Source organism: Taurulus bubalis, assembly GCF_910589615.1.
Source record: "Taurulus bubalis genome assembly, chromosome: 9".
NCBI classification, from domain to species: domain Eukaryota; kingdom Metazoa; phylum Chordata; class Actinopteri; order Perciformes; family Cottidae; genus Taurulus; species Taurulus bubalis.
Genome location: NC_136597.1, coordinates 22913069 through 22929026, shown reverse-complemented (window position 1 = coordinate 22929026; position 15958 = coordinate 22913069). Strand labels below are relative to the sequence as shown.

At 41.6% G+C, this 15958-nt stretch overlaps 1 protein-coding gene across 1 annotated transcript in view; it reads right to left on the bottom strand.

The window, feature by feature from the left end:
• Positions 1 to 10120: 10120 nt before the first annotated feature.
• cspg4 (chondroitin sulfate proteoglycan 4) overlaps positions 10121 to 15958 on the bottom strand; it is a gene marked incomplete at both ends in the record, with an annotated part of 62214 nt that continues 56376 nt past the window's right edge. Inside the window, 3 exons of the mRNA XM_079223477.1 lie at positions 10121 to 11988; positions 13116 to 13299; positions 15336 to 15496. Coding sequence (XP_079079603.1) covers positions 10121 to 11988; positions 13116 to 13299; positions 15336 to 15496 — 2213 coding nt within the window. The remainder of the gene's footprint in view (positions 11989 to 13115; positions 13300 to 15335; positions 15497 to 15958) is intronic.

Here is a 15958-nt window from a genome sequence, read left to right as displayed (position 1 = left end):
AGCTAATATCACTTCACCAGATAGGAGTTACAACGAGCCACTGATGTTGGAAACACTGCTTGATAAGGATGACACCAAAAAAACAAGAATGACAGAGAAAGTTGCAGCCCAGCCCAGAACTGTCACAGCTCTTTTTCCTTCCAGGAGTCACGTCAAAGGTGAAACTTAAAGTAGGAAAGCACACGTCCCAGATAGCATTATTATCGTGGCATACGGCGCAGAAGTGTTAAGACTTAATCTGCTCATGTTACGCCTTGTGCAAATGTCAGAGCACGAGGGGAAAAAGATTTTTTTTAAAAAGTGCTGCTCCATTTGTTCAGCTGTGGAGGCATGCCAAACATTTCCCCCTCTAGTCTGTAGCTCTGTGATTTTGTATTCTCCCCACACAAGCATTCCTGGATGTTTGGAGACTAAACTGTGAACGGATATTACCAGCAATTAGACAGATCCCAGTAAACCTTCCATGCCAGCAGAGAAACCACATACACTAAATTTGCAAACAAGTTGCATATGACCAGAGAGCTATAACCAACTGAAAATCCCTCCCTTTCCATGCATGTTGGAGAACTGCGGTGACCTTCAGGTAACGTGCAAACATGAAGGGCCCTACAGAGAGCCAGGGTTTGGTTTGTCCATTCTGGGCTACCTTAGAAAGATGGAGGTGCAACGTGGTGTAATACCCGCTCCGAATGCAGATATAAATGGCTCAATCTATGCTTTTGATAAGTTTCAGGTGATTGTACACTAATGACAACATCTTTATGAATATTATAATCCATTATTAGAACATATCAATGTTATAATGTTTTGCAAACATGAGGATTTAAAGATTTTTTATTAAACAAATACAAAATAACTGAAAACGCAGCTCAGTCCAGAGCTCTATCAATTATCTATCAAAGAGGAGGAGCCTCTCTTCTCTGGTCTCCTCTGCTCCATGATGTGTCAACCTTATGTTTACAGCTTGTTTAGGGGCCACAGATTTGCCCAAAATTCATGATGGCTACTCCAGAGGACTCCGCGTGTAAAGGACGTCGACGATTATCTGGATGATAAGTAAGTGTAATTACATTGCACTTACATTCCACCTTAAAGTACTGTTATCAGTTTGGTCTGTGCACTTTATCTTCATTTTATATTACATTGTAGATTTTATTGTAGATTTCATGTTCCCATTTCTTGCACTCTGCACTCTTGCACTCTTTATTGTTTATTGTTTATTGTTATGCACCTCCCGCCAGGACAAATTCCTTGCATGTGAAAACATACATGGCAATAAATGGTTCTGATTCTGATTCTGATAATCTTATATTTCATACTCTTGTGTAAGACTGTTACACAATACTGTTCATACTCTTGTGTAAGACTGTTTTGTTAGAATAGTTCCCAAGCAAAGCTTTCTTAAGTTATCACAAAGCTCGTCCAGAGCCACAGGAAGTTGTTATTCAACTGTTTTCAGGCTGCGTCGTATTGGCTGTGACTAATAAACCGACTTTGACATGTGAAGTCAGGTAGTCGTATATCCAATTCCTTCTATTTGGTGACCTGATGTACACATTAAGTTTAATTTCACATGTTTTGAGGAACATATTCCCCCCCCATCCTCTGTATGACTTTCTATGTGGTTGTCGGTAGAGCAACATCGGTGATGAAAAGCAGCGGAGGCAGACAGTTCTGAGTGAATTTCCAGAAGGGCTTTCTCTTAAAATAACTTCCCCGTCAGGTCGTGCATACCTTCGTCTCCGCGTGCGCTGAACCCCGGATCTGACCACCACCTCATCATCTTGCTCATGCACCTTCAGGGCCACCTCAGGACCGCACTTCCTCTGGTCATGTTACAGTTCGGTGCCTTCATTTGTCCAAAATCAACAGGGAGAACTCGCATTGACTTTCTGCCTTAAATCACAAACCCGCCTCTGAAAAATAACAAGGAGGGAAACGTTGGCACAATAACTAACGGCCAATTTGGAGAACATCGCCGCTGTGTGGATTTTGTATATTTTTTTGTGTGGAAAAGTGTTGCACTTTTCATGCATGTGTGCATTCAAACTAATGCAATTTGTTTCGTTTTGACAGAATAAACCCTGGAAAGAGAGCTCCGCCCTAAAAGCTGGACGGAGAAACGACACAACCCAGATCTGGCCTTCAGGGAGGGGTGACACGGGGTCCACCCTAGGTATTTCCTGCCCAGGCCAGACTCTTGGCCTCTCTTCATGACTTTTGGAGAGCACGTATGTGAAAATGGCGAGAGGCTGGGTGGTGAAGGAGGGGAGAAGGATGAGGTGCGATGGAGGGATGAAAGGAGGGCGGGCGGCGATATTAGACCAATGCTGTGTTTTTCTTGGCTCTCCCTGTCGTCTGTCCCACCCCACTGCAGGGTATTACACACACACACATACACACACGCACACACACAAGGAAAACACAACAGGGATTTCCATGACAATAGTGTTCCAGCCAGTGGGAGTAACAAAGCCGGGCGACCACTGAGCATTTCTCACAGGAGGAAGAGGGTGAAAGTCTCGCTCAGCACCGGACCCGAGGAATCATCTGCTCCGCTGGTCAGGCCACAAAACCAAATAAGCCGTGCAATGACTTCAGAGGCAAGCCGGCGTCTAGGCAGCCATCGGGGGAGGTTTGCTGGGTATGTGGGGGTCTGTGGCAAGCTGAGGAATGAGTTGTGTTAATGAACTCGCATTCAGTAGAAATCACTCGTTGCTGTTGGGGTGTAGCCCTTTAAGCCCTAACCCTAACCCCTAATCCAATTTATTGTTTGAGTTGTGTTTAGAGGTTCTACATTGGGATTATATATTATTGTAGCCCTGATTTTTATGTTTAATTTGATACCTAACATGTTTGTTTTTTTGGGGGGGAGAGATTTATACCATGATTTTTTCTTGATTTTCCTGATATAAAAGGGTCCCCCGATTGGGGGACGCTATGGCTTAACAGGGAAAAGGTATAGAACGTGCAATAGTTCAACGTATCCTCATGCAACGGTTCATAACTTATCTGGCAAAGAGATACTGCTACCGTTTTTCCTGTTTTTCACGACGAAGGTCCTGCAACACGTGTCAATTTCCGCTTGGTGTTTTCAAAATAAACTAGCTTTAACTTAGATTTAGGCAACACTAAGTTAGGTTGAGGAAAAGATTAGTCGTTTGGGGTCAAATAACTATGGAAGTGCCGTTACAGAAGAACGCAGGCTTTGTGACGAGTAAACTTCTCGTTTCACATGGGGAATAAACGGCGAAATATCCATTTTTGTTTGACCTATTCAGCCTGAATAGTTACACAGTCTTGTTCTAAACCATGACGACTAATCACAGTAATGCCACATGTCAAGTTATTTGTTCAGATCTGGGAACTTGTTTGGGGGGAGAAACATGAACACTAAAACCTTTTTTGTGGAAAAAGCAAAGACGACAAAATAATAAAAGATAAGTATCCATCACAGTTTACAGACAAGCCCTCTGGTTTATTTTTTCCCCCCAACAGTCATGAAACATGTTCCAGGTTGACGTGTAAAACCTTCCCACAAGAGTTTGTGTAAACCTAATTATATGGCATCGGGAGGCCACTGTGAGTGGAGCTTGGAGACGAGGTCAATGGTTCAAGGGGAAGCAGACAAACAGTATCTGTGGTTGAAACAATACAGAATAAAAAAACAGAACCTAGATCCTCTCATTAGCTTATCATACGGGATGTGTCGTCCTTCCTCTACCTCCCAAAAAGATAATATATTTATAGTTAACAGACGATAGATCAGTGGGATGTTTTGATAAAAAGGTTACTTGTAGTAAATTCTGAAGTGTGACACGCCATCGATACTGGTACGAGACATTTGTTTAAACAATGAGCGGCAATTCAAACTAATTAGTCAGTCTTCAGGTTATCTAGATTATTGGGAATCCTAAATATTCAACAGGATACAACTAGATGGTGCGATGAATGTATATAAGGAAACGTAGACAGACACACACACACACACACACACACACACACACACACACACACACACACACACGTACACACACACACCCTCTTCCAGCTGTCTGCGCGTGTCTTTCTGTCTCAAAGTCTTTTTCTCCAGGTTTGACTCTGGCCCCGTCCCGAGGCATCACACTGCTCTCCTGACCCCGACACACGGACCCCCGGAGACCCAGCTTCAACCTTCTCTGACAGCTGCGTGTGAACACAGGCTGAATGTTACATGTGGTTGAAATGAATCTCTGAGGATACTTTGACAGAATATATTCTTAACTTAGTTAAAAAGAAGCGAGTAACCTGTTTTTATTTCCAAACTTGGATTCAGTTCGTTGTTAAAATCACAATAAAATCAAACCAAGGAACAGCAATAAAGCATCAACATCTGTTGTTTTACTGGTAACTGTTGCACGCACACATTTTGATCCTCTGACTTATGGACATTTGCTCAAACAGATTAAAAGAGACACAGATTAATTCCTTTTTTATGGATACATGAAAAGTACATTTGTCCATAGTGTCAACAACATGATGCAAGGCCTACATACAACTTTATTTTATTTGTACGACAGGTAGGCTATGATTGTGTGTCTCGCAAGAGTTTTAAAAACGTTCTAAAAATTGTAGTAGACAATTTCATGAAATAATTTGCTCTAGAATTCTGGTTAAAAGCTGCAGCCCACAACCAGGTCACTCAGTGGAGGTTCATGTCACCAATACACAAAATATTTTACATTTGTAGCTCTGGCATCTTTTGGCACACATGGAAGTGCGTGGTTTTTACATCTTTTTAAAATAAATAGATGAATGCCTCCCACAGAAAATCATGAACTGGAAATATAAATAATAAGGCATCACAGCATCGCCCACACTGTTGCATTGAGAAGAAACCCCTCTTTAGAACTGCAGCGGACAGCCGCATCATTCGGAGAGAATTCGATGCCGTGCAGGATTAAATCTGACAGCGGCGATGCACCAATGAGGCGGAGAGGTTTTATGTTCGGGTCGTGACTTCTGCACCGACGTGAGAGATGTGAGGGCAAGGTGGGAAGAGCAAGCGCCTAAACACATTCAGCTTCAGAAGGTCTGTCCCTTTTTGAATGCCACTCACTGCATGTCTGAGCTGATGGAGTGTGTAGATAATGCGGCGCAGCAAAGTGCAAACAGGCATTTCCCTTCCAACGAGGCCGACTCTGTAAGAGCTGAAGCCAATGTCAACACGACCCGGCTCATTATTATATTGAAGGTTAACAAGCAAACCGATGTTCTAAAACTCAAAGAGGCTGGAGCTAATGCTGACTTAATTGCTTGTAAAGTAACTTGGGTTATCTAGAACATTTCCTGCGGGGAAGTGTGTCAGAATTGATATATTTTCTGGCAATTCTCTTAATCTCTCAAATGGATTGTCGAACAATGACACCATCTCTCGCGATTCTGATACCCTTCGTTGGCAGTACCTCTTCGACTTTGAAAAGCAAAAACAATCCGCTGTGTCTAAACACTGATGTTCACAGTTAATAAAGAGTTCAATCATTTCAGTTAATGGCTCCCATCATCTTCCCTGCCTTGTGTGTTTTCATTCCTCTCTGTCTTTAGGGAGCCAGGAGGACAACATCTGCCCCTTCGTTCTAACCAGGGGAAACACATTAAGGAGGTTTCCTGTGTCAAATAACACATTTCAATCCAAAAGAAGAAACCGGGCATCCAGTGAGAGGCAATGCGGTTACAGAGAGCGGTTCAATACCGATATGCAAGCACATCTGTGGGAGTGGACAGAGGGAGGTGCCCACTCAGTATCAGGAGAACAACAACACCACAAACACTCCTTCAATGTCAGAACAAGAAGTCCCTGCACAAGTTGTTTTTTACTCCTCTTAATACAAGCTATTACAAAATAAAGCGACGTTTCAAACATTTAGATTCATGTTTGATCTTCAGATCAGGTATTCATTCACATCTGTTAGCAACTCACATCTTTTATTTCTGGCAAAGTTAAAAAAACAAAGTAGCATTTCGGCTATGACATACTAATTGAACTGATACTTAGAAAATAACAAAGAGCAAACAGGGAAATAGGATTGCTAGAGACATTTTTTTATTGGGTTTCCTCTTAGCAATATGAAATTTTGACAGTACAGTATTTTGCTGTATTCATTTCCATATATATCCAACTTGAGACTTGACATCCACAGCACAGTGACTGCTCAGAGAGCATGACATAAGCAGACACATGTGGAGGAACAGCTGCGGCAATGCAGCTTATGAAACCTGCAAGATGAGCGCTGGGAGAGGAGCAAATGGTAACCAGTGATACTGGGAGAAGACAGGAGAGCAGGGAAGTGTACAAAGCCCAGAGAAAACACGGAAAGAAAAGGCCATTCACTGGAAAGAATGACGGACAGAGAGATACTTGTTAAATGCTGACGAATGGCTGCGAGACCTGTTCTGGTTTCTATCAGGGACCCTTTGCACCCTGACGCCACCTGGTGGTCAAAAGCACTCATAGCATCTACAAAGAGCAGACTACAAAAGGTGCACAAAAAAGATGTTTCCCTGAGAAAGATGCAGCGTAAATAATTAAAACTTAGACAATCCTGAGTTTTTCTCTTTTTTAATCTGTTGCTCGTATCTAATTTCTTCTCTTTTCCCAAATGTACCTTGGGCCATTACTGTAAATAACATGTACATACATTATAATTAATTTAACAGCATGAATAGTGTCATTATGTTTCTTTATGTGTTATTACCAGTTGTGTGTTGAAAATAGAACACGTACAAGACCAAACTTTCCTTTGAACAAACTTAAATAAATATATTGTGCGACTCTAAACATGCTATAGTATTAATTACTGCATGGTAAGCAAATAACAGAGCAGAATCACAAATTAAAGGGTTGATGTTTTAAAAAAGGATTGATATTTTTTCAAGAAAGTCAGCATTTTCTACTGTTTACATTTTTAGGCAATTTTTTTAATTGGACAAAAAAGCAAAATAAGAAATGTCTGAAGAATTCAACGAGCTTTAGAACAACAAAGTCACTGACTGAAAACAATTAACGCAGGTTTTGTTGCAAGAACGTTTTTATTTCCATTTTTAGTGCCGAGATCAAAGCTCAGAGGCAATTTGCAGCAAAATACATTTCTCTTGTTCCATAATCTAAACATTGCTTTGTATTATCATTATTTTTTAAAGGCACCTGCAGTTTACAGATTACAGTTTAATCTCTGACAAAGCACATAACTTGAGAATGACTTGATGCATGTGAGAGTGACAGAAATAATAAATAAGGAAAAATGAGGGGCGGCGATGAAAGTCTGCCATGAACTCAGCCTTCAGTAAGCAGACAAGAGAAGAGTGATGGGCACCAATGCGCACACACACACACACACACACACACACACACACACACACACACACACACACACACACACACACACACACACACACGGAGACACACAAACATAGACACAGCCATACTTTGTAGTTGATCAATCTAATGAAATGTGGTTACATGTACAAAACATGATATATATATTTTAAGATGTTAATTAAGCCCAAAATTCTTACTCAAAAACAATATTTACACATAACATTGGCAAGATGTGGATGTGATATCCTGAAGGTGAAACCAATACTTTTATTTCAGCTATCTGTGAGAGATGTCACTGGAAATACACAGTCTCCTAAAACACATCACTTCCTGAGCTCTGTGCTGTCTGTTAAAATCTATACCCACATGTCCTGCTCTCGAAAACACTACAAAAATATAAGTTCAAGAGACGATGAATACTGCAAAGAAACTATTGTATCAGTATATGACTCACAACGAATAAGGTGTCATCGGTATACAGTTTGAGAAAATAAATGTACAGCAAATAGTCAAACACCTTTTTCTTTTCTTTAGTGGATAAAAAAAAAAAAGACGTACAGAGAGAGAAACAAAAGGAGACGGATTTACAGTCACACGCTTCTTAGTTTCAACATACAAAACAAGTCTAAAGAGTAAAAAAAAAAATCTATTTCAATATATGACAGTTTGTATATGTAGCTTACATATGGAATGCTTAAAATCAAAAATAGCTGTGAGGATTTTAAAAAGTCACACTGTAAATATCTTCATTTTCTCCATCAATGTACCCGACTTGTACAGTCAAGCATTTTATTCATTATCCTTATCCCAGCACCAACATGCTTTTATAAATGTTTAATTGCAGACTTGGAAACATGAAACACCCCAGTGTGAGATGACCTCACCCCGGCCTGTCAGCCAGCATGGATGTGTTAAAGACCAACACCACCGGAACAACCTCCTGCCTGTGGCCTACTAACTGTGTACTGTGTAGTTTTGCGGTCAGTGCTGAGCCAGTCCAGTGAATATTTACAAGCACTCTGGAAGCATGCAGAAATAATAACATATGACGGATGATGACATAACTCTGAGCTAAATTCAATCAAACCCGCGCAAGTTGTCGCAACAAGTTTTTCCTTTTAAATAGTTTTTTAGTATTAAGTGCTCTTAACACACAAGAGCAAAACTACTGAAATGTTATCGTGTGATGACGTTAAAGTAATAGTTTGACATTTTGGGTTATTTGCTCTCTCACTGTGAGTTAGAGGAGAGGAAAGATACCACTGTCATATCTGTTATCTGTTTAAAATGAAGCCACAGCCAAGAGACAGTGAGCTTAGGAGAGCAGAAAGACAGGCAGACAGACAGCTAGCTCGTCTCAGCTAGCTCGTCTCAGCTAGCTCGTCTCAGCTAGCCAGGCTCAAGGAGTCACTGCGTCCAGCCGAGAAATACTCTGGCACATAAAACCTTTTGCAACACAGTCTCACTCTCAACTCGTCTATTGCGACAGTTTCATAAGTGGCCCTTCGCGTCCAACTATGACGCTCTAGGTCATAGCGCCAGTTTTCAGCACGTCAACTTCCTCTCATTACATGCATACACTGTCCTTTCAAAACAAACTTCTGTTTTCCCCAACTTGGTTAGGTTTAGGCAACACAAGTACAATGGAAGTTAATAATTAACTCTTAGTAATCAGGTAGAGTGTTCATTTTTCATCAAAGAGCTGCGGAAAAAAAGTAATCTATAATATTCAATAAAAAAAATTCAAAACCTTTACTTCCATAGTACTTTTCCTTGTGGGTAATCCATTAAAGTAAACACCAGTCTCCTGGGTGTTTGTTTGACACATCCATTTTTCTTTTCCATGCAGAGTTTGTTGCTTTTTATACTACACAACCTAACTTCCTCATTTCCCGCCATAACTATGGCGCCAACTGCTTTGAGGCCTACGGCCACTGACCAAGCCGCAGTATTTGACGAGTTGGGAGTGAGAGGCTTTAATTCTTGAGATTGGATATTCTTTACCTTTGGATGGAACCAGCCTAGATGTTTACCCCTTAGATTTAGCTACGTCTCTTTGCTGTAACTTTGTTTGTAACAGACAAACATTGGAGTGGAATCAATCTTCTAATCTGCAGTAACTTCCTGAAAAAAAGAAGTGAATTCACATATTTTCCAAAATGTTCTGCTATTCCTTTAAACTGAATTTAGCCCTGAGAAACATAACACAACGGTACCTCAAAAATATTGAAAAAAAAAGAGAAAATACAAAGAGGCAGTTTTTCAATTTCTCGATTAATACAGCATATATTTACCTCATCATCTATGTACAAGGATTATCAACTTTCCTGATGAATCAAAAACTAAATTCAAAACATCACAACGATTTTATATCACCTATCCAATGAAATGAATAATATTGGCCTATGATATCATATGGGATACAATGACAGAGCACACCCACGATACTTTTTGCAAACACATGGCATGTTTATGTCTTTATCTGTGCCCTTTGACAAGAGGAATGATACAACTAAAATAAATAGACATGGCCTGAGCCTCCTTAGATAACCAAGTGCCTTTCTTTGCCAATAAGTATTCAGTGTTTCATTGCCTGAGAATTTGTCCACAGTAATGTTGAGATAAGTAAATAACAAATTGTGTCAAAACATCATTTTCATTTGAACTGGTGTGGCAAGAGGTCTTTAATACTGAGAGGAATGATTTGAGGAGACTTCCAAACACTTAAGGATCACCTCCCTCTGTGTCTTATTTCAAAGTGTCTCAGACCCAGTACTGGTTCTTTTTCAAGGCCGGGTTTGTTGTCCGACAGTGCTGCAACAACTCCGGGTCTGCGTCTTTGGCGTCAATATTGGACATGGGGATGTTATTGGCTGGGTCCGTTTTGCGAAAGGTTTCTGCGCTGGCCACCTCTCCGTTTTTAGGCTTGGTTGCTGCGGTCTGGACGTCGTGCTTGCCCGTCTTGTTTTTACGGATCAGGTAGTAGGCCAAGATGGCCGCCAGCAGCAAGAGGAGGAGGATTACCAGGATTGGAATGAGAATAGACCAGAAGTTGCTGCGTCTGGAAACATGTGGTTTCCCGTTGGAGCTAGAGTCAGTAGATGTTGTTGTGGGGGCATATCCGTGGGGCCAGTCCATGTTGCCCCTCCAGCGTGGGCTAGCTGAAGTGGCGCGAGGGGACCCAGCTCCAGGGAGGTCATTACTGTCCTTCGATGGGGCTTCTGAGGGAGTCCTCAACAGAGTGGCAGGGTAGACCACAGATTCATTGTAGGGGCCTGTCTGGAAGGAAAGCACACACTCTGCTGGAGGAACCCCGTGGGCTTTGAGCAGGAAGCGGGCCTCGTCCTGACTGACACCACCTCGGGATCCAGAAGGGCTATTCAGGATCTCCATTGCTACACGGCCCTCATCCAGCTCCTTCTGGCTGAAGGTGTCCACTGGCTGACCTGCAGCAGGACCTCCAGACCTCACAAAGCGAGCCCCGCGGGGCTGCTGGATGACAGTGAACGTGGGGGAGGTTCTGGTTTTGTTTGCCAGGGGAGTTGCATCCAGAAGCTTCCTGTCCAATTGGACAAGAGCACCTTGGGGTAAGAGGGGATCCTGAGCGATGTTGGCCAGAGGCTGGACTGTGATGTTGAGGACCGAGGAGACATTAGCAGCCCTGCTACGGGCTACAAAGGCAACACTGTCTCGAGGTGAAGTGGACTTAACAAAGCGGACACTGACTCTGCCTTCTTTGATCTGTTTCTGAGTGAAGGCGGATGTGGGCTGCCGATCGACCATAACAGCTGCATACTTAGGGACACTAGTGATCTTGTAAAGGATGTCCTCCTCAACAGGGCCCCCGGTAGTGGCTCTCAACATCTCCTCAGTCACCAGGGTCTCGTCATCGCCTTGCTTCACCTTGATCTCAGGAGCTTTGTCAAGAAACAAGGTGCGAGCAAGGACGCCGATGTGGAGCGTGTTTGGCTCTGTTTGGTGTTCTCCATCTGACACAATGAATTCCATAAAGCCATCGGCAAGGCTGCCATCGCTGAAGAAGCCCACCTGCCCACGATTGATCATCTCCTGTGTGAACTCAGAGATGGGGTCCATCGTGAGGGAGTCAACCAGTCGGCCGTTGCTGGGGGCTTTGGTCACTTTGAAGTGCACCTCATCTGGTGGACTGTCCTCGTCTTGAGTGTTAAGATGCTTCTGAGTCAAAAGGGTCATGGAGCCTTGAAGAACCTCCAAGAGCATGTCTATAGTGACTAGTTCGGGGGAGTCAGAGCCGCGCCGTTTAATTGGGATGTTAAATACTTCCTCCAGGACCACTTCTTTGGCAGGTGGAGGCAAAGCTTGACCCTCAGACTTCAGACGGGCTCTGAAAGAAAAGCTGTCGGTGGGAGCCCCTGAGTCATCATGGAGATACTCCAGCATTCCTTGGGTAACATCTTCTTGCATGAAAGACGGGGCATTGCGGGGCAGGTCCTGACCCCCCAGGGTGATACGACCGTGGTCAGGGAAACGCTTGATCTCAAAAACCACATCCACGTCGCTTCGCTCAGTTTCAGGTAGGATAGCCAGAAGATTGGAGGCATCAAGAATTGAATCATCAATGACTTTCCTCTGGCCTTGCACAATTTCCAAACCTATGCGGAAACAATAACAAAAAAAGAACAATTCAGTTTTCTTTTAGTTTTGACTGTTGGCACCTTATGAAACTCAGACAGAGGAGTGGGCATATTGTTTAGGTAGCAATAAGGCTATATCAGGCAATAAGGAATGCTTGTTCAAATTATGTACAGAAATGTATTATTATCACAATAATAGGCTGCCTTTACAGCCTCGATGTGCGCTTACAAACTATTCTAGCTAAAACTTTCCAACTTGTAGATTTGGATTTTGAGACACAGCCATGACCACAAGCTAGATCAGGTCACACTAAGAGAAAAGGCTTTCGTAGAACCGCTAAGCGAGTGAAATTAAAATGCAACTTGGAAGCTTAGTGGTGGTGACGTGAAGTCTCACGACCCCGCGTGTAGTTTGTTCACAGCCTAAAGTTAGCTCTCTATTTCTGACGATTGCATTTACGCGTCTCAGAAAGCAGTGTTCATTAATGAAGAGTATCTTGTTGAACTAAATGTGGATACAGGGCAATGCTAACATCAATGTTGGCTTACAAAACAACAACTTCACACTCACAGCCTTGCAACTGTCCGTTGAGCAACTCCAAGATACAATACATAAATAAACCCAGAGAAATTTAAAGTGATACTTAACCCAAACTGTACTGTACCAGGGTAACAAAGTATACAGGATAATGTGTGCTCAGCCTATATAAACACTATGAATAAATGTCTATAAATAATTAAACACAGATCTGAAAACAGTATCTCCCCATTGCAACTCAACTGCTATTATTTTAGGCGGAGTCCTCTAATGGGGCTTTACAGGCTGAGCAACTCAGCTATGCGTGTCAAAAATCTGTGGAAATCTTTATACAATAAAATGGTGTTAAAGCCATGCTGTATTTTAAGTAATGCAACTGAAATGAAGATTTGAGCTAGATTCAGACTCCCTTGTGTGTTTGGTGATTGTTTTTCCTTTCTGTTGTGTTTTATTTCTATTTAAACTGTAACTGTTGTACTGTCTTGGCCATGCAGGTCTCCTTGGTGAAATATATCTATATCTCAAGGGACTTACTGGCAAATAAAAAGTGATTTTAGAGATAGAGTGGTAATTTATTTAGGTTTTAACATTCAATATTCACTCGTACCTTTGTTCTTCCACAGCTGTGAGGAGACGTTGCTGTGAGCAGCATAGTACGAGATGGTGATGGGCAGGATGTGACGGACATCCGGGGCTGGTTGGGATGACAGAGTTAGCTCTACGGAGTCCCTCACCACCCAAAACGGCTCCTCGGGTATCTGGTGCTCGTAGTAGACCACTCCTGACTCCAGCTGTGTGTCAGGAGAAACAAAACCACAAGATCATGAGCCATTCAAAACTCTAAAATATCTCAAATATCGCAATGTGCAAGTTTTACCTGGGGGAAAAAAAACTTCTACTACATCATCGACTAGGATTTTGTCTGTCAATATCTTGTCAATATCAGCTTAAGTTTTTTACCTCCCGTTGTCACTTGTGAATTACATTTGATTTGTTTTGACTTGAGTGATTTGGAAGACAAAGAAGTTTTAGTTTGCTTGAATATGTTCTTTCTCCTCTGAGTTTATAAGAACCACAGTAAGATGGGAGCTCAAATGACTGCAGCAGTGGTTTGGCTGGGCTGTATATTGGGATCCGGGTTTGAGAACTGGAATGTGACGGCCTGTGTTTGCTCTCTGTGTCCTAAACTCAACTCAACTCTTCTCACGCACACACACACACACACGCACACGCACACACACGCACGCACGCACGCTCAGAAGCAAGCAAGCATTCATGCTTGCAGACACAAACGCCGTGCTGAATAACTCAAATCATCAAATCAAGTTTTCAGCTAGACTCAGTGTGAGATTATTTTCTGTCACAATCGAAACAGAGCAGTTTGCAGGGATGAAAGTGTTCTCATGCTCATCCGAGCAGTCAGATGTCAGCAATCAGTCAGATGACGAAAGTGAGAACCCACTGCCACCATGGCAGACGAACCCTTGACCTATATGATGCATGCAGAGTGCTGCTACAAGATCGAGTTGTGGAACCAAATCCAGTAATTACTAAAAATATCAATGTTTTAATTGTGATATCTTTTTTTGTTTGTTTTACATAATCTTTATATTTGGTTATGTCATCTGAGTAAACTGAAATAGAAGTGCCTCTTTGCTTTACAGACAATAAGTAAAAAAAATAAAATTCACTCAATAAACAAAAGAACTCTTTGGAAATAATTGGTGAGAAAGGACTTTGTCAAAATAAAGAAATAGTGTAAACCATTAAAAACCTAAGGCCTTTAAATATATTCCAGGACTCAGAGTGCTTGGAATATTCTTTTATTTTTCTTGCATGCAATCTGACTATTATATTATAATACTTACTTTGCAAAATGTACTGTACACATAAATTGCCTGTATATTTAAATATTCTCCAATCCTGTCCACTACCTTCAGTACTTTAGTCTTGATGTCAAATAATTAAATCTCTCTTTCTACAGTCTCCCAGTCTTAATATACATTAAAAGTGATCAAGGTTAAAAACTCAAAACCTTTATTAACATGGATGCTCATGCTAACGCTGACCCTAAACATCACAATGCCACAAAATCATATGCAATGAGGCCCCCTGCTGGTGAAGAAGAGGAACATGTTGATACCTCATGTACACCGACACTCAACTGTTTAGTGCAGATTGAGTGAGCATTAATATTAAGTTTATTGAGTCAATGCTGATAAAAAAAATAAGCGAAATAAGGGTATTTTCTGAGCAGAATTCAAGTCAGGAAGTCGAGAGCTGCAACCGCAGGAATTTAAATGACTTAATTTGCACCTCTAGGAGAGTGGTGAGCTCTTCAGCACCAGTTTGTGTTGAAATGAGGATTAGCTGCACTTTTATGCATAAAAGTGGAATTATGTCTCCTCATATGTCTGTCTGAGGGTCTCTGCAGAAGACAACTGCAGTGCCTTGAACAGATATGACTGCTTAGTAAAAGAGAGTTGCCATTAATAGGAGTGCTAAGTCTGAAAGAGGAGAGGATTTATTTAAAAAAGAAGATGAGTAATAGTTGCACTTACTGTGTCCCCTTAATGCAAGTGATAATTAAATAGAAATCCATCAAAATATGCTTTTTATTTTGCTCTTCCTGGAATGTATTTGTTCTTTTTCATTATTTTTCTTCCTTTAATCTGTTTTACTGTTTACTGTTACAATAATCATTAAAAGTGAATGTAGAACATTCATTTTTAAGAAAGGTGGAAGGGAAATTAGGTAAATGTCTCCTAAAGGAAACACATCCTAGAAATACACACATTTAGTGCCGCACACACACAAAAGTAATTACCTGTGTTTGTGAGAAGCGAGTAATTTCCTCATACTGGTTCCTGTCGCTGGCCAGGATCAGTCTTCCCAAACGAGGCGGGCGGATAAGAGAGTAGCTTATCTCATTGCCATCCTCATTGGTCATAGCCCCCAGATTGGCACTCGTGATAGACTGCCTCCTTCCTGTGAACACACACACACACACACACACACACACACACACACACACACACACACACACACACACACACACACACACACACACACACAGTCCTCTGAGTACTGTGGAAAATGGCCTCTTGGAAGTGTTGTTGAGCTTGTAAAATTTTGCAGAGTCTAGAATTGCCAAAAACCTTTAGCGGTTACAGTAATTCATGCACATTATTGTGCAGAAGAGTTTCCTGATGGGGAGAGTTTCGTTCCAAAATGATATTCACGCTTTAAAAAAATGTGACTACTCATCTCCTCTATCATGCGTAAAAGTAAAGTTGATTGAGACTGGAGAAAATGTGAATTATTATTAATAACAACAAAACAACTTGTCGTTGCATTGGAACGTTTTAGATCAAGCGTGCACTGTAAAAGGAAAAGTACGCTAAAAGGCACACTGAGTAGGATTTTCCTAAAAACAATGCATCGGCCCAC